Source organism: Crocuta crocuta, unplaced genomic scaffold (genome assembly GCF_008692635.1).
Source record: "Crocuta crocuta isolate KB4526 unplaced genomic scaffold, BGI_CrCroc_1.0 scaffold97, whole genome shotgun sequence".
Lineage (NCBI taxonomy): Eukaryota > Metazoa > Chordata > Mammalia > Carnivora > Hyaenidae > Crocuta > Crocuta crocuta.
In genome coordinates, this window is record NW_027531999.1 from 7,968,106 (window position 1) to 7,995,291 (window position 27,186).

Here is a 27,186-nt window from a genome sequence, read left to right on the forward strand (position 1 = left end):
GCGTGGCAATTTGCTCTATTCACTGACTGTGTTGTGGCTCCCTTTTCATGCCAGGGCGCTGCCAGGGCGCCTGCTCCCCTCCTTCTCCAACCCCAGCTCAGGATGCATCTGCTGTGCCCTGGTCTCAGCGCCAACCCCTGGCTGGCTCTGCTGGAGACCACGAGGCCGAGTGGGCAGTGAAAGGATTGCCTGGCCAGTGGGCGGGCCTTCTCTACAGCGAGCTCCGCCCCTGCTCCTCGCACAACCGCACTTAGAGGATCCGAGCTGCTTTCAGCCCCCTCGGGCACCTTCCCCTCCCTGTCCCATGGCCTCTCCTCTACTCCAAGTTGCAAACTCGGAAGCTTACAGAAGCCCAGCAAGTCAAGATCAGCGGGCTCGATAGAAGAGTATTGTAACTGTAAGAAGTGGAGCCCTGTTTGAATGGCAACAACTACTTACCCCACTACTCACACATAACCCCTTGTAAAGAGAAAGTATTGCCAGAATCTCTGAATTTTCCTTGAAGAAGCCAGGAAAAGTCTTTATGGTTCATTCTTTACACTCTCTCCAATTAGACCAAGATGTGGAGACTAGGAGCTGTGTTTTTACTTGCCTTTCTATCCCCTGCGCATCAGACACTTACCGATGCTTTTTTTTTTTTCTTGCCAAATTTCCATTTAAATTCTAGTTAGCTAATAAAGAGTGTAATACTGTTTTTGGGAGTAGAATTCATTGATTTCATCACCACAAGTGCCCTCCTTAATCCCCACCGCTCATTTAGGCAAACCCTCACCCATTTCTCTTCACCAATGTTTTTTGAATGAACAAACTAGAAAAAATTCCAAATCCCAGACATTATTTTTTTTTTTAATTCCCAGTGCTTTTGTCAACAACCACCATATTTTGCCTTACATTATGGTTACTTAGGTGCTTGTCTTATTTATTTTAATAATGCCAATGCTCTTCAAGGGCTGAGGTTGTGTTTCATTTTTCATGTAGTTTTATTTATTTATTTATTTATTTATTTATTTATTTATTTTGCTGTCTCTGTTTTTCCTATAATTTTTGGGACAGTGTCTTGCACAAAATCAGTATTTTATCAATCTTTGTGCAATAAGTGAATAAGTTAATGAACAAATAAATGCATCTGCCTACAAATGTGGCTGATGAGAATGAATTGCACAAGGAAAGGAAAAATAATAGTCTGGAAAATAAATGGTGGAATTCTTTAAAAAATTTTATTTTTAAGTGATCTCTACACACAACATGGGGCTCAAACTTACAACCATGAGATGAAGAATCACATCCTCAGCCCATTGAGCCCACCAGGTGCCCCAATAAATGGTAGAATTTTCAAACTAAACCAAGTTGACTTATAATATTACCTAGCACATTATTTTGAAATTGTTTCATATGCAAAGAAATGTTGTTACATTTCTTTAGAACAAAAATTTGAAACATGACTGTATTTTAAATGAAAAAGCCACTTTGTTCCTTAACAAAAGAAAGGAGAATCAAGCCTGATTTAGGACTTAGGTGTTCCTTCCCCCAAAAAGATACTCTCTTGGAAATAGCTGACTGGGGTATACCATGTTTTTTCCTTCCCTTTAAAATCCAAGGAGTTCAAATCCAAAATTAAAAAAAAATAGCATGTTTTTCTGACTATTATAAAATCTAACTTTTTGTACGCGTCCACTGCTAAGGAGAAGTGACAGAGACCAACCATTCTGGAACGAAAAATAATTTTTTACGGCAAAATACATTTTACCAAAGTCAACCACTGCTGAAGGGCCTCACTCGACAGAAGTTGAATGAGGAGGGAATTTAGCCCCTCTTTTTTCTACCAAAAAGTACATTTTTAGGAGTTATTTCCTACTTAGCATTTGATTATAACAACCTGTAGAGGGCGTCCTTGCACCAGGAGCCATAGAGGTTTGAGCACTGCAAAGGAAAAGTTTCAGTTAAGGCCACAGTTCATTTGGAGTCAAAGAAAATGTCTACTGTGCTTTGAAATTATCTTTAATTGGAAAACGATTGGCATTAAAATGTTAAAGGGCTTTAAAGGCTGCCTAATGTATGAATACATTATAGAAATGAATGTGAACTGAAATCAAAACTAATAAAATGTTTGAAAAGAGGTAAATATTCTTATACTAAAGGAAGAATGCCTGTGAGGCTTGGGATGTATACACTTAATTATAATTTATTTAGCAGTATGAGGAATAGCGGTTAAAAGAATGGCCTTTTAACTCAGAGGGTCTGCGGTTTGAACCCTGACTCTCCCCCTTACCAGCTGGGTGACCACAGGCAACTTCTGGGGCTTTTTGGAGCCGCACTTCCCCATCAGTAAAATGGGAATAATAATAGTGCCTTGTTAAAAGAGTTGTAAGTACTTACAAAGTTAAGTCACTGCAAGTTCAAAACAGTCATAATTAGACATCTTGTCTAATTAATTTTAAAGATCAACAGTTGTAAAGCTGAAAATATTTCATAATTGGAAATGCATCTTCTGTTCTTTTTAGTAACTTGCCACGACCTAACATTTATTTAACTGAATGCGTGCACATGTTCGGCTTCTCTTCAGTCCGTTCTGTTTGTTTTCCCCTCTTGAGGTGTCCACTACTCTACAAAGGACCGAGTGAAACACCACACCCAGCCCTAGACACTCGATCCTTGGGCATTTGTCACAGCATCTGGGTGCCTAAGAACAAAGAGAAGTAAACAACCCTTTTCTGAGTCTGAAATCTTTCGAAGCATTTTTTTTTTAACCGTTTGCTTCCGTTTTCTTTGCACAGCCAAGGGAGCAGGTTAAATCCCTTCTGCAGAGCTCGGGTATGTATGTTAGGCTGTAGCCCACCGGCAGCCACCTAGTCTTCCCACGGGCAAGGCCAGAGCCTGGTCTTCCCCTCAATAGCGTGTGATTTCAGTACCACCACGTGCGCCTCCAAGTTTGTGGAAACCCCAGCAAACATGAAGATATTCATGATTTTGTGTAGTCCTATCTGCACCGAGTCAGGCGAGCGTGTCATCTGGCTTCAGGGGAACTCCTCCCGGCGCCGCCGGGTGAGCAAGGAGAAGAGTCTCCCCAACTGCGAAAACACTCTCCTTGATGTCCATCAAGTGCAGAATGAAAGCCCTGCGCCGGGAGCCAAGCCGAGCGCCTGGGATCGAGGGCACCACTGGACGGTGGATCGGGTTTTACACTGTATCAGAATAGAGCGGCTCAGAGAGGAACGACAGAGGCGGAAAGGGAGAAGTGGAGGAATGTGTGCCTTCCCTTAGCACTGGCATAGGGATGGAGTCGTCGTTGTCATAGTCGTCGTCGTCATCATCACCATCCTCAGCGCTTAATCAAGCCACGCGCTGTCCGTTCTCCCCCTTTCCTTCCTGCTTAGCCAGGCGGGATGCAGAGGCGAGCGCGGTCCCAGGGCCGCGTCTGAGCGCCCCTCTCCGCAACCGCCTACACCACGCGTTCCCTTGGCGCCCCTCGGCGTGGACGCGGCCTCCGGGGGTCCCGCGTCCGCCAGCGCCCCCCAGTGGCGAGCGGCTGGGCCTGTGCGCCACTCCTCGCTAGCGCCGCACTCGCGCCCTCCCTTCCCGCTCTGCCTCCTGGGCTGTATTTAACCCTCGGGCTGTTGGCCTCGCCTAGCGTGCTGGCATCTCCTGCTTTGCCAGTCTCGCGTCTCCGCCGGCGCGTCTCCCTCCCGCGCCCCCTTTGCCTCCCCGCGGGCGCCCGCTCTCCCCTCCTTCCTCCCCCGGCGCTCGCGGGCTCACTCGCACGGGAAGGAGGAGGCTGCACGCCTCGGGCGGAGGGAGGACTTCCCAGCCGCAGGTTGCGAGTTGGAAGGGTGCGGCCGAAGGAGGTTCGGCGGCGAGAGCCTCCGCCAGGGCGATCTGGGGTAGCATGGCCCGGAGAAGCGCCTTCCCCGCCGCCGCGCTGCGGCTCTGGAGCGTCCTCCCGTGCTTGCTGGCCCTGCGGGCGGAGGTCGCGCCGCCGCGGGAGGAGAGCCTGTACCTGTGGATCGACGCTCACCAGGCGAGAGTGCTCATAGGTAAGGAAGGCCCCCGCCCGCTACCTTCCCCCACCTGTGGCTTTACCCTCTCCAGCGCTTCTGTTCAAGGAGAGATGCGTGCACTTAAGGATCTTTCTACAACTTAATTTCCAAGGAAGGTTGTTCCCCTCCAGCTTTTAATAAGCTATTTTTTTCCACCTGGAAGTGTATGAACTTCTCTCAGGAAGCCTAAGCGGATCTAGTGCTCTGATTGTGCAGTTGCTAGTTTCTACGACCGTAGGTTTGGGGGTTGGACCCAGCGTTTGTTCGCACCCGGTAACTCCGTGTCCGCAGGTACCGTTCTTACCCCATGCAGAGGAAAATCAGTTGGTACTAGGACAGGTGCGTAGCGGATATTCATGACCCGTGCCAATTCGTTAATGCTCTTTTTGCATGCATTTTCTGGTTTGGATTCTTTTAAGTCCACCTAGTTTGATAGTTTTGTTTATGTTTTTAAAACCAGGATTTGAAGAAGATATCTTGATTGTTTCAGAGGGGAAAATGGCCCCTTTTACGCACGATTTCAGAAAAGCACAACAGAGAATGCCAGCCATTCCTGTCAATATCCATTCCATGAATTTTACCTGGCAAGCTGCAGGGCAGGTAAGTTCTGATACCAGAAGGGGTGGTGAAAATTATCCTTTAATATTTCCACTGCCCAATAGCAGGTAGAAATAATACGGTGTCATGTGTAGCCTGGTGCCCCCCCCCTTTTTTTTTTACAACTTTTAAGAGTGATTTCTCATGTGATCTCCAAAGCAAATAGTTAACCCTTGTTTATTGAAGCATGTCACATAAAGTAAAGATTTCCAAAAGAAAAAGGTAAGCAGTGTGCCTAAGCTTGCTGTTTTGATAGGATTCCGTGTCATCAGGCTGCTAGAGGCGAATACCAACATCACTAAGCCCTGTGATCAGTGACATTAAAACTTAGCATACTATCGAGAAGACTTTTTCTCATAGTATATACTAATCACGTTTGACATTATTTATACTTTATAGCAAGTTTTAAATGCTAAGTATTTTTGACATTGTGCATTAGGAAAAATTGTTGGAACAATGCAAATGCTGTATGTTTCTGGTTGAAGTTCATAGCCTCAAAAAGTGTCATATAAGAATGTTTGTAAAATACTGTAGACTATTGATTTTTTTAAGTACCATTTTAAATACTTTCATATGGAAAAAGAAAACTGCAGTATATTTTTATGAAGAAGCATACCTTTTATTTCTTAGTACATTACCATCCTTCGCGTTACATCCTTTGTATGCTACCTTGCCTACAGTTCCAGTATTACATAAATGAGCTCTAATTTTGGAAAGAAAAGAAGAATAAATGTTATGTGGGTTTAATTTCTTTTGTGCAGTTGGAGAATTTACTGTAGAGGACAGTAAGTAATAAGTAAGTAATAAATCCTTTTATTCATTAGTCAGTAAAATATGTCCACNTTTTCTGGGTTGTTTCCTTGGCTGTGCAGAAGCTAAAGTCATTGTATTCATAAGTAAGATCACATTCTCAGGTCCTTTCTTAATTCCAAAATCACTTAAGTGGCCTATTTCATGAAGAATGTGATCCAGAAGACACTTAATTAAAAGTACTCATTTTGAATTGAGAAACCACTTTGTGTCTCTCTAATTATCTGTTTTATTTTGGGCATGATCATTTTAAGTGTCATTTTTCCCTCAGGTCTGTTCTGTCATTATTCCCCCTAACATAAACCAAATCTAGACTCATCAACACTTCTATCATTGTAAATAAAATAGATGTTTTGGATTCACCAGGGTTCATAACAGGAAGGTCATCTATTCTCATACCCCCATTTGGCAGATAAGTTCACTGAGGCTTCTATTGCCCTAAAAGAGACTACCCCTCTTCTTCCTATAGAATTCCCTCTTCATAGGTATTTTATGGACAATTAATGTTGGGATATTGTGAAATCAGTAATAAATTAATGAATGACCTTTATCATCTCCTTTTTATTTTCACCTGAATCTATCTGTGTTTGAACATTTGTCAGATGGGATCAATATTAATTCAGTAGTTTTTTTTTCTTAAATGTTTGTTTATTTTTGAGAGAGAGTGAGGGAGGGGCAGAGACAGAGGGAAACAGAGTATTGAAATTAGGCTCTATGCTGAGAGCAGAGAGCTTGATGGGAGGCTCGAACTCACAAACCGTGAGATCGTGACTTCAGCTGAAGTTGGACACTTAACTGACTTAGCCACCTAAGCTTCCTTGATTCAGTAGTTTTTAAAAGGACACTTTCTTTACCTATACTTTCATGAATTTGTAAGAACCATCGGAAGGTAGCTTAACTGACACCTCTTGCTAGCTGAAAGCGTTTGGTAACTGTAAGAGAAGCAAAAGGTATCAGCGTTTCTTATTTATTTGTTTTTTTCATATGTGTTTGTCTTCTGAAGAATGGAATTTGAAGCAAAGGCTTAATTAAATGCCATGCTATCTCCCTTGTTGGTTTATGGCATAGTGCAGGTTTGCAAACACTGGCATAGTTGAGTACGAAATGAAACACAGATCAATCTCCAGAATGTCTCTTGTAAAGGATTAGAGAAGACGTCGAACTGGCATGGAAATAAGGCTTCTAGCATCTTTTCCCCCGTTTAGATGTTCATCACCATTGTGGCTTATCTCATTACGCTGGACAATGTTAGCAAGAAGCTCAGTTATCTTGCTCTTTCTGCTTTCTGCTCTGGGTAGGTATTCTGGTGTCTGTCTTATTTAGCAGGAGGGTAGGTGAGGAGGATACGATCTACACAATGCCCAAACAGTGGGACATTTAAAAATGTTATTTAAATTTTACTTATTTTACTTACTCAATAACGTTATATGACTCCAGCAGCATCATTTTTGAAATGCATGGAAATTTTGAAGATGAGAAAAATAATCACTTCAATACCAATTAAGTATTTTGAAAGGCATCTCTGGCTAAAGCCAAACCACATCAAAACATCTACATGGAAAATGAAAAGCTCACTCCATTATCTAGTTATTTCATCCAATAATACCAAGCATTTAAAGATTTCAACACAAGTAAAAACACACAGCTGATTACTGAAATTTAAAGCTGAATATTTAAGTGTTTTGGCAGCACATGGAGAACGTTAGAATAACTTTAGGACTGAAGACCTAGAGGCAGTAGGTATTATCTACTTCCAATGAATTATTAGTCCATTAACCCCAAGTATTCTCGGGGCCATTTGAAATAACTTTTATGTTCTACTTCAAAGAAATGGAAATAAAAATTACAGTGAGATTCATTTCCCCACATCAAGTTGGTCAGGTTTTTAAGAGTGTTCTAAGTATATGGAGAATTGGGTATGATTGTATGTGGCTGATGGCCCTGTGAGCCTTTTTGCAGGGCAATTTGCTTCTGAGGGCAAAAGGCTTGTTACAGATCCTTTGGGAAATTTTCCTTCCAGAGAGTCATCCTAAGGAAATAATTGTGGATATTAATAAACATTTAGGTGTAAGACTGTTCCTTATTATGCTCTTTTTTTTTTTTAATATTTTTTTATTTATTTCTAGGAGAGAGAGAAAGAGACAGCGTGAGCAGGGGAGGGTCAGAGAGAGAGAGAGACACAGACTCTGAAATAGGCTCCAGGCTCTGAGCTGGCTGTCAGCACAGAGCCCGACGCGGGGCTCGAACCCACAAACCGCGAGATCATGACCTAAGCGAAAGTCGGACGCTCAACCGACTAAGCCACCCAGGCGCCCCACATTATGCTCTTTTTTAATTAAAAAAAATTTTTAATGTTTTATTTATTTCTGAAAGAGAGAGAGANAAGTCAGCAGTCTATAACAGTATATTCTGTTTGGTTCCATTATAAAATATGTAGGCAGACATAGGAACAACCATCTGATAAACCTCTGACTCTCCCGAGTATTAACATTAGCCACATCTGCGTATTTTACATTTTTGTTTTTCCACAATGAATGTGTATTGATTTGTAATTTCAAAAACGATTTCACATACAATATGTGCAAAAGCTATACTTTATAAAGTTTATGCTTGTATGATGTTCTACATTATAAGTTTACTTATATTTATAATCCAGTGTCCTTTTTTAAAGTTTTTAAAAATGTTTATTTAATTTTGAGAGGGAGACAGACAGAGTGTGAGCAGGGGAGGGGCAGAGAGAGAGACACACAGAATCTGAAGCAGGCTCCAGGCTCTGGGCTGTCAGCACAGAGCCCGACGCGGGGCTCAAACCCATGAACTGTGAGATCATGACCTGAGCCAAAGTTGGACGCTCAACCAATTGAGCCACCCAGGTGCCCCTCCAGTATCATTAAAAATTTTTTTCTTTATTTATTTTTGAGAAAAAGAGAGAGAGAGAGAGAGAGAGCACAACCGAGGGAGGGGTAGAGAGAGAGGGAGGCAGAGGATCTAAAAAGGGGCTTTGCACTGACAGTAGAGAGACGTGGGGCTCAAACTCACGAACCTTGAGATCATGACCTGAGGCAAAGTCAGATGCTTAACCAACTGAGCCACCCAGGTGCCCCAATACAGTATCATTTTTACACTACACATCACTCAACAAAATGGTACAACAAGTGGTTTTCTTAGCTGATCATAGATATGGAACCCAAAGAATTCACTAATGCTTCTCTGACTCTCACCAGTTTATTTTAAGATCCCTAAAACTCTGCCTAGGAAGGCTTTCCTATCTGACATCAGATGGCCTGACCTCTTTCTCTCACTGAAATCCTCATTTTCCATTGAAAACTCTGTCTCTACTGTATCTCCCATTTAAAACACTCATTTTCTGACATGCCTTTCTCAAGGCCCTTAGATCAGAGAAGAATTTCTATTAAAGAGGTTGAGGCTTAAAGCATTTTTTCAGTAATTAAGGGAAAATACTCTTTATTGCTATATATAACTTTTAATAGTTGATATTTTTCAATGAGGCATTCCTTATTCTAATTTTTCTCCACATTTGGGACAGGTAGGGGCCATGAGTGACCATTTTGGTTTTCTAAACGATGCACTAATTAAACATTTTATTTGGAAAATAACCCTTTCTGAAACGAATGGCTTTCAAATAAAACTTTAATGAGAAACTTTGTCAGACAAATCTGAATTCTAATATTAGGACACCACTGCTGATTTCCATATGAACCAATTTGGTTCAAGGCCAAAATTTTTTGTTTGTATAGATCATAGAAATAGATCTTTATAAAGATCATATAGACTTGAACTTAACAACTGTAATGTATTCTGTCACCTGCACGTAGATGCCAAGGTACTATGAATCTAGTACCCAGATAATAGGCCATCTCTTTTTATGTTGGCTTTTCCCACAGTGGTGATGGATTCATGCTGAGTCATCTGTACAAGTTTTCCAACCTCCTTGTGACCAAATACCTGGATTGCTGAGACGGCTGGCAAGGGTTGGGGTGAAACTGGTGTGTGTGGAATAGAAATTCTCTGGGTAAAGATAACCAGCCAGTATTAACTTCCAACCACCACGTGGATTACCAAGCAAGCTCTAAGCATCTGCACCAATAGGTCCAGATCTTAAAGTCAGCTGTAATTATGTGTAGTGGTCACAATTCTTATAACCACTAGAAGCCAGGGATTGAGCTTCATTTTCGTCAGTTTCAAGATGTTTAAAAACAAAACTTAAAAGTGTCCTTGTGGATAACAGGAAAGGAAGGGAGGGAATTTTGTCTGCTCCGCAGGGAAGTGGGTGGTCCCATGTATCTTGTGGAAGCACTGACTGTTGGGTTAAACTGCAGAAATGCACCTGCACTGACTATTGGGTTAAACTGCAAAAAACGCGCTCCTTTGTTTCATGTATCGCTGCACAAAACAGAAAATACTACATAGGCCGAAGATACACTGTATCGAGAACAATGTTTTCCAATTATGTAAGGAACATAAGCCTTCCTAGAATCCCTACCAATTCAAAACCGTTTTGAATCATTCCAAACTGCCCGACATAATAACAATAATAATCCAAGATCAAGTATGCATAAAGGTAAGGACTTTGCCTGGGTAGTAGCGTCTCTGTGAGTGACTCCAGTCAGTAGCACCCAAATCAGCTTTAAAATGAGGAAGGTACTGTTGAAAAAAGAAAATAAAATAAAGAAAATGAAATAAAGAAAATGAAATAAAGAAAATGAAATTTCTTCTATTAAATAAAATAAAATTTCTTTTATTAAATAAAAAGAAATCATTTGCCTGGAAACTGACTCAGATTTTTGCTAATTTTTTAAAAAAGTGGAATCATTCCGCTGATGTGCTTCTGTAATATGAACTAGATAATCCAATCCTGTCATTAAAATGTCCCTATAGCTCCGGATAGCTTGTCGTCGCACTATCGTGCTTGGTAGGATGTCCCATGGGCCCCATTAAACCGGCCGAATTTGCTCTCTCAGACTTCCCACCAGACTCTTTGAGGAAACCTGTATGAAAATTGGGATTTTTTTTCCTTCTTTTCTCCCCTTGACAAAATTGAGAGAAATTCAGCAGAGAGTGGGTTTTAATTCAGGCACTACCTCTCCCTCTTCAAAGGAACTGCCAAATGTCCTTACCCGCCTCCTTCCAATTCTGTAAGTTATGGTAACACTTACTATTATTATTTAAATCTCTTAATGTGTACTGTCCACATTTTTTCCTAATGGAGTTATGATTGTTTTGGTAGTTACAGCCCAAGTGCTTGCATACTTTCGTGCTCCTGGGGTTTGCCATCATACCTTTGCAGTGGTTTTATGTCACCAAATGGAGGAAATGCCTCGTTTTTTGAACCCTGGTCCCTGGTTTCAAAGTGGGAATGTGAATATGTTTACATACTGTGGGCATGAGTTTTTGAAGAAGGTACTCCTATCAAAAACGCAGCTTTAAACTTTTAATGTTTAGATTCTGCTAGGCTGTGGTATTTTGCATTGTGGTGGTGTGGACATGCCATTGGATCAAAGAGTAACTCTGCAGAGAGCCCATTTCATTTAGCAAAGCAGGCATGTGCCAGCCATCTGTTGTATCTGCTGATAGAAAACAGCAGTAAGTTTCTCAAACTTTTGCCAGAAAAAAAAAAAAAAGCTTTATTGCTTAGAGGAGATGAGTTATAAGGTACCTTGTAAGCCCCATCTGGTTCTACAGCGATTTACATGGCACAAATGTAAACTCCTCTACGTCTTCCTTACACGGTGGTATAAAGGCTCATAAACAGACCCTTCGCCACTATCCTCTGTGTTTATGCCTGACTTTAAAATGCTGGCACAAATAAAAATCTTTTAAATTGTTGTGGTGAAGAGGAAAGGAATGACATTCAATAAAGCATTTTGTTTTGGATTAAACTCATTTAACTTAAATGTCCCTGATGTGTTGTGAGAGGAAAAGTTTGGGGATAAAGAGTTTAGTGAAAATGTTCTTCAGCCTGTAGCTGGATCTTTGGAGGAGGCACTGTCAGGTAGGGATTCTTTTGCTGCAAAAAGTTGGCCAACTTGCCCCATTTGCCAGCCTGGGAGTAACTTGGTTACATCACTGTGAACCCTTAGTGGACAGGGAGTGGTTCGCTGCAGTGTTTCTCTGCCTCAAGCACTCCGTCAGTCAACAAACATAGACAACAGGGGCGCCTGGGTGGCTCAGTCAGTTAAGCGTCTGACTTTGGCTCAGGTCGTGATCACATGGTTTGTGGGTTCGAGCCCCACATTGGGCTCTGTGCTGATGGCTCAGAGTCTGGAACCTGCTTCTGATCCTGTGTCTCCCTCTCTCTCTCCGGCTTGTACCTCCCTGGCTTGCACTCTGTCTCTCTTTCTCTCTCAAAAATAATAAATAAACATTATTAAAAAACACAAGCATAGACAATAGACATAGAGCACACAAAGAGGAATAAACATGGTCCCTGCCCTCAGGGAGCTCACAGCCTACAAAACAAACATTCATTAAACTCAGCCAAATGAGGTTAGAAGGTATAGGATTGGTTGATGGCACAAAGAATGCCATGCTTTTCCCCGAGCTCTTCACTGAGCTCACTGAGTAGGTGTGTCTGAATTAATTTCTGAAGGATGAGGAAGCATCCATCAGATCGGCAGGGTAGGAAAATATCTTCTAAGTGGAGAGCTCAGGATGTTAAGTGCATGGGGGTCTTAAAAGGGAAGACAAGTCGTAGGTGTTCAATGAATGGTCTCGTACACATCTGAGAGGTCATGGGGATGACCTGTCACTGAAGGGGATGTCAAGGTCAAATAATGGAGATGGTTCTGGAGAAGAAGAGAAGGTAGAAACAGTTCAGGGATAGTTCTCTATTCTCTACTGTGAAAAGAATGGACTCAACATTTTGCAGGTTTGTCCCTGAGACATAGTAAGTAAATCTTTGGGTTATGTGTTGAGTAGACAGTGGCTTTTCTACAATCATCATTTAGCTCTTCTTTCTTACTAAACTTTCGGAAAATTTTGTGATGGTTAGAGTCTGCTCCAAGTTAATTTTTTCCATTTTTTCCTTTTTTTTTTTTTTGGCAGTTAGGGTATGGAACTGTTTTTAAAAAAACACATTTTGTGAGTGCATAGAACTTTTTTAAAAATCAATTTAATTTTCTAATGGAAACTAGAACTTTGAACTCAATGTCAAAGGAAGTTTAAATAAGGAAAATGGTATGCTAATTTGCATAAGAATTGATTTAGCATCTATTCCCAACTCCCATACCTTTTTAAGTAAGTATAAGAAAGGTACAATAAAGGTATAGAAATTACACTTGGAAGGTGATGCTCCTGTTTAAATGATGAGAAGTGGACACTGGACGTTGAGTTACTTAACATAAGCCTGATTCTTCAAGTATCTGATTTTCTTTAAAAATCTACTAGTTAAGAGGCATCTCTACTAGTTAAGAGGCAGATCAGTCAAGCATCTGACTCTTGATTTTGGCTCAGGTCATGATCTTACGGTCCTGAGCCTGAGCCCCATGCTAAGTGTGGAGCCTGCTTAAGAGTCTCTCTGCCCCTCCCCTGCTCATGTGCACGCTCTCTCTCTGTTTCTCCAAAACAACAAACAAACAAACTTAGCAGTTAAAATTCTAAAATCATAGGACAATTTCTGTTCTCTGTTTCTTTCAGACATGTGGATTTTGTCTTCTTTTTGAATTTTATAGATGAATGTGATTAAAGAACCTTGAAAATTGTCAGGGATCATTTGAAACCCATTCACCTGAACACGATCCCACAGAGAAGCTATGTACTGTGTGGGCCTGAAACAGTGGACAGATTCAGGATGACTTAGCTGGCAATATGAGAAAGGAGATGAATACAGTTCTTGCTTAGCTGCTCTTGGCCAGAACCCAGATCGTGCCCCAGGGAGGCAACACATGAGCGAGAACTAATTTTCTGCCCTTGAGAAAATTAGAAGCTCACTGGAGAGGCAGATATAGACAAATACATCATCCTGATAATTGCTGTGAAGTGGTAGTCGTGCAGGACTAGGGCATTCTCAGGTTATAATGAGAGCACAGAGCAGTAACTCTAGAGCTGAGCCTGACTATTAAGCTAGCCAAGCAAAAATGTGGGAGAGGGGAAGGTTTTTAGGGAAAGGAAACAGCTTAAGGCAAGTATAGAGACCAGAAAGACATTATCTGGGAACCAGGACTTTGGTGTGGCTGGAGTGTATGTGCAAGCAGGAAGTGGAGAGTTGGTCCTAGAGGACTTTGTCCAGCATGTTAATGCATCTTGTGTTTACAGATGATGTTGAGTTAGTCCATGAAAAAGTATAAAGCACGGTGGACTGTAGGGTCAGAGCTACATATTTAGATATTGTGTTGGTGGGATAGAAGATAGGTTTGAGGGGAATTGACTGCAAGGAGAGAAATCAGGGATAATTTGAAATACAAGCTCAGGGATGAAAAGAAAGGAAAAATGGATTGGGGAAACATTTAGGAGATAAAAATACAAAAGTCTTGGTGCTAGATATAAAGAGCATCTCATTTCCTCCACTATCTTCTTCATTAACTCGGCAGTAACCCTGTTAGCCTTCCTGCCCCAGGAAGGCTTTGCACATGAAGTTTCTGCTGCTTAGAATTTACTCCTGCTAGATTTCTATGTGGCTTGCTCCCTCACTTCCCCCGTGTCCAATCAAATGTCATCTCCTCTAACAGACTTTGCCTGACTCCCCTCTGTAAAATGTCAACCACCACCCTCATGACTCTTGAGTCTCTTTCTCTACTATATATTTTTATGGCCCCTAGAATCATGATTATGCTTGATTATATTTTATTTTAATTGTTCAATCCTCCCATTCAATGTAAGCTCATGAGAACAAGGACTTTGTCCTGTTCACCATGTAACAACCCCAGGTCCTAGAAGAGCTCCTGACACACAATAAGCAATCAATAAACTATTCGTTGAATGAATTAATACATGATGTAGATCCCATTATTATTCCCAGTTGATAGATAAGGCAACCGAGACAGAGAGGAGCAAACGAAACATGGGTAGCAAGTGGCAGAGCTGGAACTCAAACCTAGGCAGTTGGGATCCAGAGCCCATGCTCTGATAAGTGCTAAGTAGAGGCATGAACATCGAATGGGAACACAGAGGAAGCAACAAGTAACTCTGGCTGAGGAAGGAGGGGAAGGCTTCACCAGAGAATACACAGTAATTGAACCAGGACTTGAAGCTGTTTAATGGGCTGAGACAGGCACCAAGTGTAGGGAGAAGGACTGTCACAGCAGCAGCACAGGATCTGGGAGAGTGCATTCTGGGAAAAGGTAATGGCGCCCGGTCAGGGGCTGGATGTATGCAAGGGAAAATATGGGGGCCTAGGGCTGGGATGCAGGGGGTGTGTGTGTGTGTGTGTATAGATGAGGCTAGATATTTGGGAAGGACCAGAGGGAGAAACAGTAGAATCCACGGAAAGATCACTTAATTCTTTTATCTATAAGAAAAGCAGTTTAGATTACCTCTAAAATGCTTTCCAGGGGCACCTGGGTGGCTCAGTTGGTTAAGCTTCTGACTTTGGCTCAAGTCACGATCTCATGGTTTCTGAGTTCAAGCCCTGCATCAGGCTCTGTGCTGACAGCTCAGAGCCTGGAGCCTGCTGTGGATTCTGTGTCTCCCTTTCTCTCTGCCCCTCCCTCGCTTGTACTCTATCTGTCTCTCACTCAAAAATAAATAAACATTAAAAAATAAAAATAAGAAAATAAAATGCCTTCCAAATTCTAAAATATGTTTCTATCTCTTAAGTAAAACATCTTTAATCATTTAACATTAACGGTAATGTCTGTATTCACACTGCAATATCTGTCTCCATTTTTAAAAATCAAGACATAAAGATTCTTCCTCCAAAATTGTCTTATTTTTTGTGAAATTTAAAAAGGTTCATCTCAGAATACTCCTTTACTTACCGTGTGTTGATGATAATACTCAATACTTGCATAGCACATACTTGCTGTGCACTTTGTAGATACTGTCTCATCAGATCCTCACAGAAAGCCTGAGGGAGGCAGGAGTATTGTTCCCAGTTTATAAATGAGGAAACTAGGGTATAAGGAAGTCAAATTACTTACTTGAGACTACACAGCTAAGAATACTTATGTACACGTTTGTATACTTTAGAGATCTTCTTGTAATAACTTCTGGAAAGTCTTCTCATTCAAAAAATAACAGTTCAAAAAACAATTTATCAATGCTCATTCATCCTAGGTTCTGAGAATACAAATTTTAATTGATCCAACTCCCTTCTAGGAATTCACCAGCTGGTGGTGAAGACCATGGCATCAATAAGGCAATAATAATTGTGGTGAGCTCTCAGGGCTAACATGTGTGGTTGCGCAGGTTTTTTCATTACCTAAGCGAACCTAACCAAAGTGGCAAGTTCAACCTGACCAAACTGAAACCCGGCTCTTTGACACTTCACCTGTCAAATCTGATAGCATGCCACAGAGCTGCCTCTGTCCAGAGGGGCACTTCTACCTAATTTGCACACGGCCTTCATATGGGCTAGGTGGCCCCCATTACATGCCCTAAGAGAATTGCTACAGGAGCATAAACCCGGAGGGTTTTGCCATTGATCAAGTAAATGTACAATTACTTACACTCTCAAGAAGATATCACAGGAGAGGTAACATCTAAATGGGGTCACAAAAAATGTTCTGTAGGCAGAGCGTGGCCCAGGCAGGTGGGGCTGGGATGGACATTCTGAGTATACTGAATGACGCCTAGGAAGGTACATGGATTGAAAATCATTGGTGTAGTTAGAGTAGGACTATTAGTCCCAAAAAGTTTGAGAAGATGATGATTTCTGTATGGCATAGTAGACTCGTATTACAGAAAACAGGGAGCATGATAACAGAGATGCTAACGTCATGTCTGCATGCAAGGTAACTTTGGTGCCAGATGGAGGGTAGATGCTGGGGTGCCTGGCTGAGGACAAGGAAACAATTAGGAAGTTTTAAAAGACATTACAAGGTGACAAGAGTGTAAGGAAGGCAGACAGGAGAGAGAGAGAGAGAAGAAGAAGCAGATCCCAGAGATATCTCTCAGGATAAACTGCCATGTGGGTGCTTTGGTAATGAGGTTGACTCTGAGCTGGCTGGACAGATGGTTGGATGGTTATGTCTTAACTGAGAAATTAATTACAAGAGTCAGCACAGGACAGTCTGAGGTACAAAAACAGTGATGTCCATTTGGAACTTTCTAAACACGAGTTTTCTGCTGAACATTCAGATCGCAGAGTCTGGTATGAATTTGAAAAGTTGAGTCTAGAGCAAAGTTATGAGTTGCAGAAAGAAAGATTGATTTTGGAGATTTAGAGTTTTTCTTCTCTACCTAGCTCTCTTCCTTCCTTGTTTTGACCTCAACTCAATAGATAGTTGGGGGCCTACAAAATGCCAAAGCTTGTGCTGAATGCTAAAAACAGATATGTAAGCTGTATATGAAGCTTGCCCTCAAGGAGATCAAGCTTGCCCTCAGTCTAGTGTGTCAACAGATATGAACAAAACAACAACAATGCAATATTAAATGTATTATAATTGCGGAGTGAACAAAGTGCTGTGAAAATACTGAGGAGGGAGCATAACTCTTTTGAGAGAGAAGTGAATTAATCTACAAAGGGTTTCAGGGCATAGCCTGAAGCCTGTAAAACTAATATATGCACACTTGGAACAATTCTGCTTAACTTCATGGCTTTTATATACCTGAGACAGTATGGCCTAATGCATTCTACTTTCTACTTGCTATTATTATTGTTGTGGTGGTGGTGGCTGTGGTGGCTATTGTTGTTGTTTTGGAAAAGAATACAACAAATGTCACTATACCACTAGGTGACAGAGACTTAATTCTCCAGAATTAAGTGTCTGGAAATACTCTTGAGGAAACAGTCTGTGGGAGCTGAATATATGCCCGAATAAACCAACACCATAGAGCTTGTTAGGATGCCTGGTTTGCAAGGGCTATTTCAGTATTAGTCATGGATGCACCACCAGGGGTGGGGGGCAAGGGGAGGCAGTGGGATTCACATCTGAAGTCAACTCTACGTAGATTTATCTCCTATTGAAGGCAATACCCAGATGCATCCCCAATAAACTTGTAAAATTCCTCTGATATTTGCCTTTTGAGTACTTCTAGTGAAGACAGTTCACTCATGTCATTTGTTAATTCAATCAAGATTCTGGTTTCCAGTTGGAACTTGGTAAGACTTTGGAATTGTATTTATACTGCTGTCACTTACAGCTGTAGCCAGCAGGTGGCAATGTAAAAGTTACTTCTCTGTGGAATTTTCCATCTCAGCATTTTTTAAGGCTGTGTCTAACAGAGACCGAGTTGCGGGGTACTGTGATCTTACATAACTCATTTCAATAGGCCATTAATATATGCAGTAAGTTAGAAAATAAACTATCTCAAACTCCATGTTACTGAAAGCATCAAGACTCATCATAAATTTGAGAACTCATCCTAAATAACTACTAATGTGAATGACTTCATTATACCCTGATTCTACTGTTTCTTCCTTTTAAACAATTACTCAATCTCAGGCAGGAGTCAAGCTTTGAGTTATCTCTCCATATTCATGCAGAGATTTCTTTGCCTTCTCTGGCTGTATCTTTAGGTATCAACAGAATAGCAGAGTTGGAAGATATCCCAGAGCTCATTCACCCCATCAAGCCCAACCTTTTTCTGAAGCATCCAGGAGTTGTGGTCTCTTAACTTCTAGTTGAACATGCTCAGTGGCAGGGAACTTACTAAGGCAGATGTTATGGAATCATTTTAATTGTGTTGATCATAGAAAGTTTTCTTCATAACTGGCCACAACCTGCCTTTCCCGCTGTGACTTGAACCTCCCAAGACTCCACCAGTCTGTGGACTCACATTGGGCCTTGCATTTATACCCTGAAGTTTGTTGACTTGTCCTCTCTTTGCTAATGTAGGGTCTCTGGTTCATTTACTCCTGCTTCTTTCCTAGCAAAGACCAACTGCTTCTGTGAATTCTTAGAAGGACTACACACAGGCCATCCTGGAGGGAGATGTCCTGACCTTTGCTGCTACAATGTGGTCCTGGTGAGACCTGTCAGGTCTAGATGCAGCCTCTCCACGCTCCCTAAGCTATAAAGACTCAACAGGCCATAGAGGACTGTATTCTCCATAGGCCTTACCATCTCAGAGCAACTTGGTGTTTTGTGCAGAAATGGGGAGTCTACCCTGTTCCTCAATTTGACACTGAACTTTGTCACTTGGCACCTAAAACAGCATGACCTAAGACTCTTGATCCCAACTAGACACCAACATTAATTTCCTGCAGCCCGTGTCCCCAAACATCCCCAATTTCTCCAGCTCCTTCATATAAGCAGTTTTGCATTTCTTCAACCTCAATTCCTAAATACTTAGCAAATGTATAAAATTATCACAGATGGAATTTACTGGTACTTTACTCTTTATAGTCTGATGAGAAAATAGTTCACTGCTAGAATTGGAGATCTACTTCTAGAATTGTGAAATCATCTTTTGGTTTATAAAACTTGGATGATAAACTAAAGAAGAAGGAGAAGAAAAGGGAGGGGAAGAAAAACAGAAAACAGCTAGCACTTATTAAGGTATTCTGTGTGCCAGCCACTGTGCTAATAATCACTTTTCATCACTATCTAGTTTAACTCAACAACCCTATGAGATAGCATTACTAATATTCCTGTTGTACAAAAATGGCAACTGGGTCACAAAAAGGTTATGCAAGTTGCCTAAGTTCACACGTCTAGTGGGTAGTGGAGTCAGGATTTAAACTCAGATCATCTGAGTCCAGAATCCTTGATGAAATGGCATCTTGAACTCTTTCAAAACAGAGATTTTTCCTGAATCTGCATCTTTATTCTTTAGGCATTTTATTGCGTGCACACCATGTGTTGGGAAGCATGGGCTAGATAAGGACCCTGACCAATAAGAGCTGACACTGTCAGAGAACACAAACAGCATGGTTTTTGTAAATTTTGTTGACTCACTTGAAACTGTCATCTTTAGTAGGTCAAAATGGTTGAATTTCATGTGATTTAACTTAATAATAAGAATTGACATTTATTGGATATTTACCTCGTGCCAGAAGCTCTTCTAAGTAATTATAGGGATTATCCCACTTAATTCTTGGATCAATTCTGTGAAGTGAAGATTCTATTTTTATCTTGGTTAGGATTAGGGCTTGAACCCTGGCAGTCAGATGCCAAAGTAGGTGTGTCTATGTTATTTCAACCTCTGTGTTATACAAGAGTAGGCCGATCTGCCCATCCAAATCAATTTTTAAAGAAGCAGCTTCATTTAGAGAGTCCTACCTTATGAGGCAAATATCAAATCAACTAAGTCAAAATCTAGTTCAGAAGCTAAATGGAACAAATACAAAATCCACTTGACTCCAGACTGGCTAAATGTCTCTGGTTCCCAAAGTTTGATCATTAAATGTATCTGATTTCTTGGATATCTGCAGGCTTGAACTTGGAGAGTTATCATTGCATGTCCTGTGTTGTCTGGGGTTTGAGGGAACATTTACTCAAAAACTGAGGGAGACAGTGCAAATTAGTACAGCTTTCTTGAATTAAGGCAAGAGATTTCTATCATTCCGCTAATGGCAGTGACACCTTTCTATATTGTACTTAATAGTTTAAAACATGCTTTCATTTATATTGTTTCATTAAATTCACTCAGTCCTCCTAATGACTAAAAAACCATGCATTGCTGAAACTGTAAATAATTAAATATGAGGAATAACTGTGATAATTTGCAGTGGATGGCCTTTGGCCAGAAGTAAAATAATTCAAACTTGATCTTTAATAGCTGTACATTCTTCTATAATGCAGAAAAGTTTTGCATCTGTGATTTTATAGGAAGGTTTTTGCCTTTTGATAAAAATAAATAAGGGCCCACTCAATAAATTCTATTTAAATTATAAGGAAACATTTTCAGTGGAAAATATAAGTAGATTACCATTCCATCGCCATGGTGAGAATAGAAATAATCACCCTTCATCTGTGTCCATACTTGGTATTTCAGATATTTGTTGCCATCAATTCCTTGAGAAACTCTACATAGCCAAGACTTTTCTAGAATGGTATTTACAGGATTATAGAAAGCTGTTCCCTAAATATAAAACACTTGAAGCCAAGAGAGGTGATTGAATCTGCCCTTTTGAGTGGGACATGGAGTCACTACTAGGCTGAGTGGGGCAAGTGAAGCACTCAGGGTGCTTGTGTGAACCTAGGAGTAAGTGCCTCCATGAATTTATAATCTGGGTGTCTTGATCACCTCCCCCCAATCCCAGCGTGGACCATACTGAAGAACACGATGTGTGGTAGTTAATTTTATGTGTCAACTTGACTGGGCCACATGGTGCCCAGACGTTTGGTCAAACGTTATTCTGGATACATCTATGAGGGTCTTCTGGATGACATTACCATTTGAATTGGTAGACTGAGACATATAACCCTCCCCTGTGTGGATGGGCCTCATTCAGTCAGGAGAAGGCCTGAATAGAACAAAAAGGCTGATCCTCCCATGCGGAAGAGAGAACTTCTTTCTGCCTGACTGGCTTCAGACTGAAACACTGGCTTTTCTTGGGTCATGAGCCTGCCTTTCAGACTAGGACTGGTACCACTGGCTTTCCTTAGTCTTTAGCTTGCCAACTGCAGATATCAGACCCACCAGCCTCCACAATCACATGAATCGATTCCTTAGTAACTATTTATCTATCTATCACCTATCCTATTGATTCCTTCTGGAGCGCTCTAATACACTGTTTCCTGTCTCAGCTGCCCAACAAGAGGAGAAGTTAATTATCAAAGAGAAGCAAACAGCAACAGGGGCCAAATCTTGATCAGCTGAAAAGCTTGGGGCCTTGGTTTCTTCAAGTGCTAAAAGGAAATCATCAATTTACTTTTTACATTGGCAGCAAAATGCAGTTGCATAATGTGTGCAAAGTACTTGACACACAGTCGACCCTAAAAAAGTAGGTTCTTTTCTTCCCTTTGTATTAATGAGCTGTTAGTGCTAAATGGGAACCATTTAGGCTCCCTAAATGGGAAGCCAAAGAAAGGTAGTCTGCCAGATCCCAGGCGAGAGAGTATGCTGGCGGGGTGCCCAAACTCCACCATAAGTGATGGCGTCCCTGTCTCTGAACTCACAGTGTCACACTGAGCTGGCCTCGGGAGACCTGGCTTCTGGCTCGGCTCCCACACCATCTATCTGGGGCCTCGGACAAGTATTTCATTTTCTTTCTCATCTGTAAAATAAGGGGTTCCTTTCAGTTCTAAAATGTCTGTGATTTATTATTAGTCATTATCATTTCCACATTGTTCTTGGTTCTGTGTTTGAATTCAAATCACAGAGAGAAAAGCAACTTGGACAATACCATTAGCTGTAACAACAACAAAAAAAAAAAAACACAAAACAAACTGTGAGCAGAACTAACTTTTCAAAATACTGTTTGCCTGAATTATCGCCAATAAAATCTACCAAAATCTATTTTAGGCAACTTTTACCTGGTCTTCCAATATTAGCTTGGTTTCAGTTCATTTAGTTTGACTAATAAACTAACGTTAGGAGTTCAACTCTGAAGCAGGTAGGCCAGACAGCCATGTGACTCGTATTTACCCTTTAAGACCTTTTGACAAATGATTATTACTAGTAAAATTTACCCTGTAAGACCTTCTTCAAATAGTAGTTCCTTTCTAGACATTCATAACATTTATTCCTTGCTTGGCTCTTTACAAAGAACTGAGGAATCAAGTGTGAGATTTTGTCTCTGTTACAAATTGAGGTGTTTACACTGTGATCTGTCTCCGTAGTAATTATAACTTGCAGCACCTGGTACTCACTCAGTTACATAAACTAGACTTCATTAGGGTTTGCAGTACTTAATTTCCTGGGTATAACCATTTCTTTTATGAATCCTTACAGAGTTTTATTTTAAGTTCATTACTTTTTTCCATCATAAACTAGTACACCCTCTGGAAAATATAGAAAAAGAGAAGGAAGAACGGAAGAAGGGAAGTCCTGTATAGTTAACTCACGTAAGAAAACGCTAAAATATTGGTGTTCTTCCACCTCGTGTTTTTCCATTCAGGCAACAACTTGTACCCTTTTTTGTTTGTTGTCTGCTTAGGAACAGTGAGGCAGTTTCCCATGTTACTATATAGTCTGTAAACATGGATTTTTTTTTAACAGCTACCGTATGTTCTATGGATTATTTAACCGCCCTCCTATCTGGATTGTCTCTAGATAATGTTTCACTATTATAAATAACACTGTGAAGAGCAACACATGGCATAGAAGTTTTTCCATAGGAGGATTACTTCCTTAGGACTGAATTCCACAAGTGGAATTTCTGAGTCAAAGCGCTTGATCGTGGTTCAGGCTCTTGGCACATATGTTAATGCGGAATGGCTTGTAATGGGGACTCCATACTTTCAACAGAATTATGAAAGACATCCTGTTTAGTATTCTCTTCTGGCTTATTTCTCAATCTTGAAATGAAGCTTTCTAAGTGGTTCTGGTAGCTGTTGATTTGTGCCTGCATTTTGAAGTTCTAGCGAGTTTATCTCAGTAGAAGTATTATACTGTAGGGGGCAGTGGGGGATCAGTAAGTGGCTCTCCTTTTCCAGAGAGGGATGTTAAGGCCGGCCAAGGCAAAAAGCTCTGCATCTGGATGATTAATTGTGAACAGCGAACTCGTCAGATATATATTAATTATAAATTACAAATACAAAACTAGTGGGTGAGTTGCAAAGAATAAAATAGGTCATTCCTTTTCAACATAGCAAGGAAACAAATTTTCTATTAACTTTAAGTGAATATGAATAAACATATGAGTTTTTCTGCACATTAGATACGTTTACCCAGAAGTATTTTGAAATAATAGTGATTGGAACATTTATTTCTGCATATATACTCTTTAAATAAGTTCCTTATATACTAAGTGATTTGTTATTATTCTCCCAACACTCAGTGGTGTAATTTGCTCAGTTTTCAAAGGGACAAGGTAGAGAAGGATTAGCAAGTAGATCAACTTCCAAGACTAAAGAGCTACTGTCATCAGTGGCTAGAGCATAGCACTTTCTAAGAGGAAGAATGGCATGTTTACTACATTTATCAAAATAAGGGAGCTCTGAGCAAATAAATATGCTTTTATAGGTGTTCCATAAAGAGGAAGACCAATTAATTTGCTGATCAGAGCTCCTGGAGCTGGATACTCAAGTGGAAGGAGAAAGAGTTGGTATAGAGGATTCTTTAGAGAAAAGTACTAGGGCAGCTAAAGAGCTGGATTCACTTGAACCAGAAGTCTTGATATTGGAGTAAATATTCTGCAGTTTGAAGTGGCTGTTCACTTGTCCTGAATTTTCTGTCTATGGAATAAAATGGTTCAGGCAAGGAAAAAAAAAAAAAAAGCCTGGTAGGTAGACATGAATCATTGTTTGTAAAGTGCTAGCTTCTCTGCCGCAGAGAATCTTCTGTAGCTACTTCAAGGACAGGAGCCCTCACGTGCTTCTTTGAGCAAAATCTCCTGCAGGGAACACATGGCGAACAGAAGGGAAATGGAGAGGTCTGATGGAGGGAAATCATTCTCAACCACCCTGTTGGCTCACCCTAAGCACTCTCATCAATTGGTCATCAAAATGTATCTCTGCATTTTCGAAAATATCAGAAATTGATAAAGGCAACAGTGTGCATCCAAGGATTTCTGTGCAGCAAATTTCCAAGTTTGCATGCTTCTGAGATTACTCATGAGGTCTTAGATGATAAGAGCACAAAACTAATACACTGAGACTTGAACATTGAGAACTAGCTCTTTTTCGAGCCCCAGTCTCTACCTGGTTTTCTGTGCAGAATGAACTCTGTTCTTCCCAAATGCTCAGGAGGGAGTTGGTGTTAAAGGCAAGAAGGATTTGTCAAGAGCTGCCTCCACTCAGAATCACAAACTCTTAGAAGGGAAGGAAATCTTAAAGGTCCCTTCAACCACCTGAATTTTCAGATTAGAAAACCATGGACAAGGGGTGATGCCAGACTTTGTGAGGATCACAGAGTTAGCAACAGAACTGGCAAAAGAGCACGTATCTTCTGACACAGCAGGGCTTCCCACTTCGTTTCTGTCTGAAACTTAAGGCTATGAGAGGGTTGTAACACCGTATCACAATTCAACAGTCCTGTAAAATGTGGAAGGAAAGAACTGCCTGTAATTTTTCTCCCGGAATGAAGAATAAGAAAGTCTGTCAATCTGTTTTTAGGTTACACAGTCTAGTAAACACAAACACATGCGTGCACACACACATACACACACACATACTAATGTGAAATTTTGAGGCAAAGACGATGCGTTGGTCACTGCTCTGAATAACAGGATGAGGCAATCGTTAGACAGGGCCTGCTCAGTTCTGGCCTTCATACATTTCACCCAGCACCAGTGGCCAAGACATGGTAGGTATTTAGCAATGGTAGTACCCCATATGTGAGGCTGGCATCAGTGTTGGGTTTTTTTTTCTCTCTTTCATTTTAACATCAGTGTAATGGAGATGGTGGTAGGGAAGCATCATGGAAAGCACACTGAGCTGATCTTGATGGATGGGCCTTGGATGGCCCTCAGTTTCCCCAAATGATCTCCTAGACTTTTTTCAGCTCTAAAGTTTCTGAAGTTTCCCCATCAGAGGGACTTTGTGAAGACTGGCCTGCTTACAAAGCTCTCTGAGATCCTTTATTGTGGAATTTCCGCAGTATCAAAAGAAATACAGATATAAAATTTTCAATGACATTTGAAGAGTGTTTAATAGTCAGATAATATATGTCTTTAAAAATAGCATTGTTTTTAGGTGATTTTGAAAAGTTGGCCTGACCCTGTGCTAGCCTGTTTCTAAAAGACTGGGTTCATAGGTTGGTTTTGTCTTCTATCCACTGCCTGTGGAGGAAGAAAAATATGATGTTCACAAGTGTGGTGACCCTTTTGTTCTGGTGTCCTTCTCTCCGTTCATTTTAGAACATTGGCTCTTTCTTGGAGGTGAATTATTTCCCCTAGAATCCACCAATCCTCTTTCCCTTTTCTTCCTTCTTCCAGTTAATAAACATGATGTTTCTCCATGGTACTAGAACTACTATTACTTCAATTTCCCCTAATAATATCACCCAAAGAAATGTGGTACAACCAAAGAAAATTGGGGGAACATGCTAATGATGGAACTGTCTAAGAGGAAATGTCAAGATGATTCTAAAAAGAAGGCTGATGGAAAGGGTACTGTGGAAGTATTTACTCTCTGGGAGGAAGATAATTTAGAAATAAGTGTTAAGGAAGGATTTGCTTTTCTGAAACAAAGAAATTTCAAAAGGATCAGGAAGTAGCATAAATAAGATAAAACTTGGGAGTGGAAAAATTAGAAAAAGAAGTAGACAACGTACCAGCCCAGAGCAGGAGGAGTGGAGAGTGAATGCTGACAGGAAAGCTGCCTGCAAATACAAAAGTCTTTTAAGGTCAACAGTAGATCAGCGGAGCAGGAAAGGATCTCAGCTTCTCACAGGGAGCAAATAGGCCAGATCTTTTACTACCTTCTGTAGGAAATCTACCATCACCTTTGGCTATCCATAGTTTCATCATTTTGATGGGCCACATTTTGTCTCCATCCAGAATCTTCCTTGCTACAGTGAAATCTAGTTTCTTTTTGTAATACTTTTTAGGACTTGATAACAGCAGCCAAACATTCATTTACATCAGAGTAGGACTGGTTTTCCAGAATGATATGTAAACAGTACCAACAAACAAAACAGGAAGAACTAGAGACACCAATGAACTTGGAAAAGTAATCAACTGAATACCGAACTTTCAAAAACACTCCTTTATAAGACTTTTTAAATGGTTTCAGTAAATTTTTGACATGTTTCTCTAAATCTTTCTCATTCGCTCGTATCATTTAAAATTGATACTAATATTTTTAAAATTTTTATTTTTTATTTTTACTTTTAAGTTTCATTTTTAATTTTTTTTTTTGAGAGAGAGGGAGAGCACATGCAAGTGGGTGATGGGCAGAGGGAGAGGAAGGGAGAGAGAATCCCAAGCAGGTGCCATGAGCAGCATAGAGACCAACACAGGGCTCGAGCTCACGACTGAGTTCATGACCTGAGCCGAAATCAAGAGTTGAACATTTAACCAACGAAGCCACGCAGATGCCCCCACATTCTTGTTTTTTAATTGAAGTATAATTAACATATAAATGTTATTTTAGTTTCAAGGGTACAACATGGTGATTTGACAATTAAGTGTAGTCACCATCTGTCACCATACAATGTTATTAAGATCTTACTGGCTGTATTCCCTATGCTGTATGTTTCATCTTCATGACTTATTTTATAACTGGAAGTGTGGACTTCTTAATCTTCTTCATCTATTTCACCTATTGAACCACCCCTCTCCCCTTTGGCAGCCACCAGTTTGTTCTCTCAATACATTCTAGTATCCTATCTAATGCATGACATGAAGGAAGAATTTTACACACAGTTAGTTTCATAATCAAGTTGACTTTTTCCATATAGCAGAAGATATTGCTAACTCATATTCAGTTAGTAACAAACCATGATTTTCCAGATCTGATTTCCCTAGTTTCAGTTGCTCCATTTTACCGCAGTGGTTGGCTTTTTGCCCCTGCAAATTTTATTCTGGTTTTAGTGTTGTCATATTTTAATTGATTAAGAACATTTAGGTGCTCCT

General features: G+C 40.6%; 1 protein-coding gene and 1 long non-coding RNA gene across 2 annotated transcripts in view; one reads left to right on the top strand and one right to left on the bottom strand.

The window, feature by feature from the left end:
- The first annotated feature begins 3,883 nt into the window (after positions 1–3,883).
- Positions 3,884–27,186, top strand: part of WIF1 (Wnt inhibitory factor 1) — a 62,789-nt gene continuing 39,486 nt past the window's right edge. Inside the window, exons 1-2 of the mRNA XM_077775207.1 lie at positions 3,884–4,031; positions 4,495–4,634. Of these exons, the coding sequence (XP_077631333.1) occupies positions 3,884–4,031; positions 4,495–4,634 (288 nt within the window). The remainder of the gene's footprint in view (positions 4,032–4,494; positions 4,635–27,186) is intronic.
- Positions 7,235–27,186, bottom strand: part of LOC144240803 (uncharacterized) — a 30,939-nt gene continuing 10,987 nt past the window's right edge. The window contains exons 3-4 of the long non-coding RNA XR_013337856.1: positions 15,377–15,509; positions 7,235–7,470 (exon numbers count right to left, since the gene is read on the bottom strand). This is a non-coding gene — a long non-coding RNA (uncharacterized LOC144240803). The remainder of the gene's footprint in view (positions 7,471–15,376; positions 15,510–27,186) is intronic.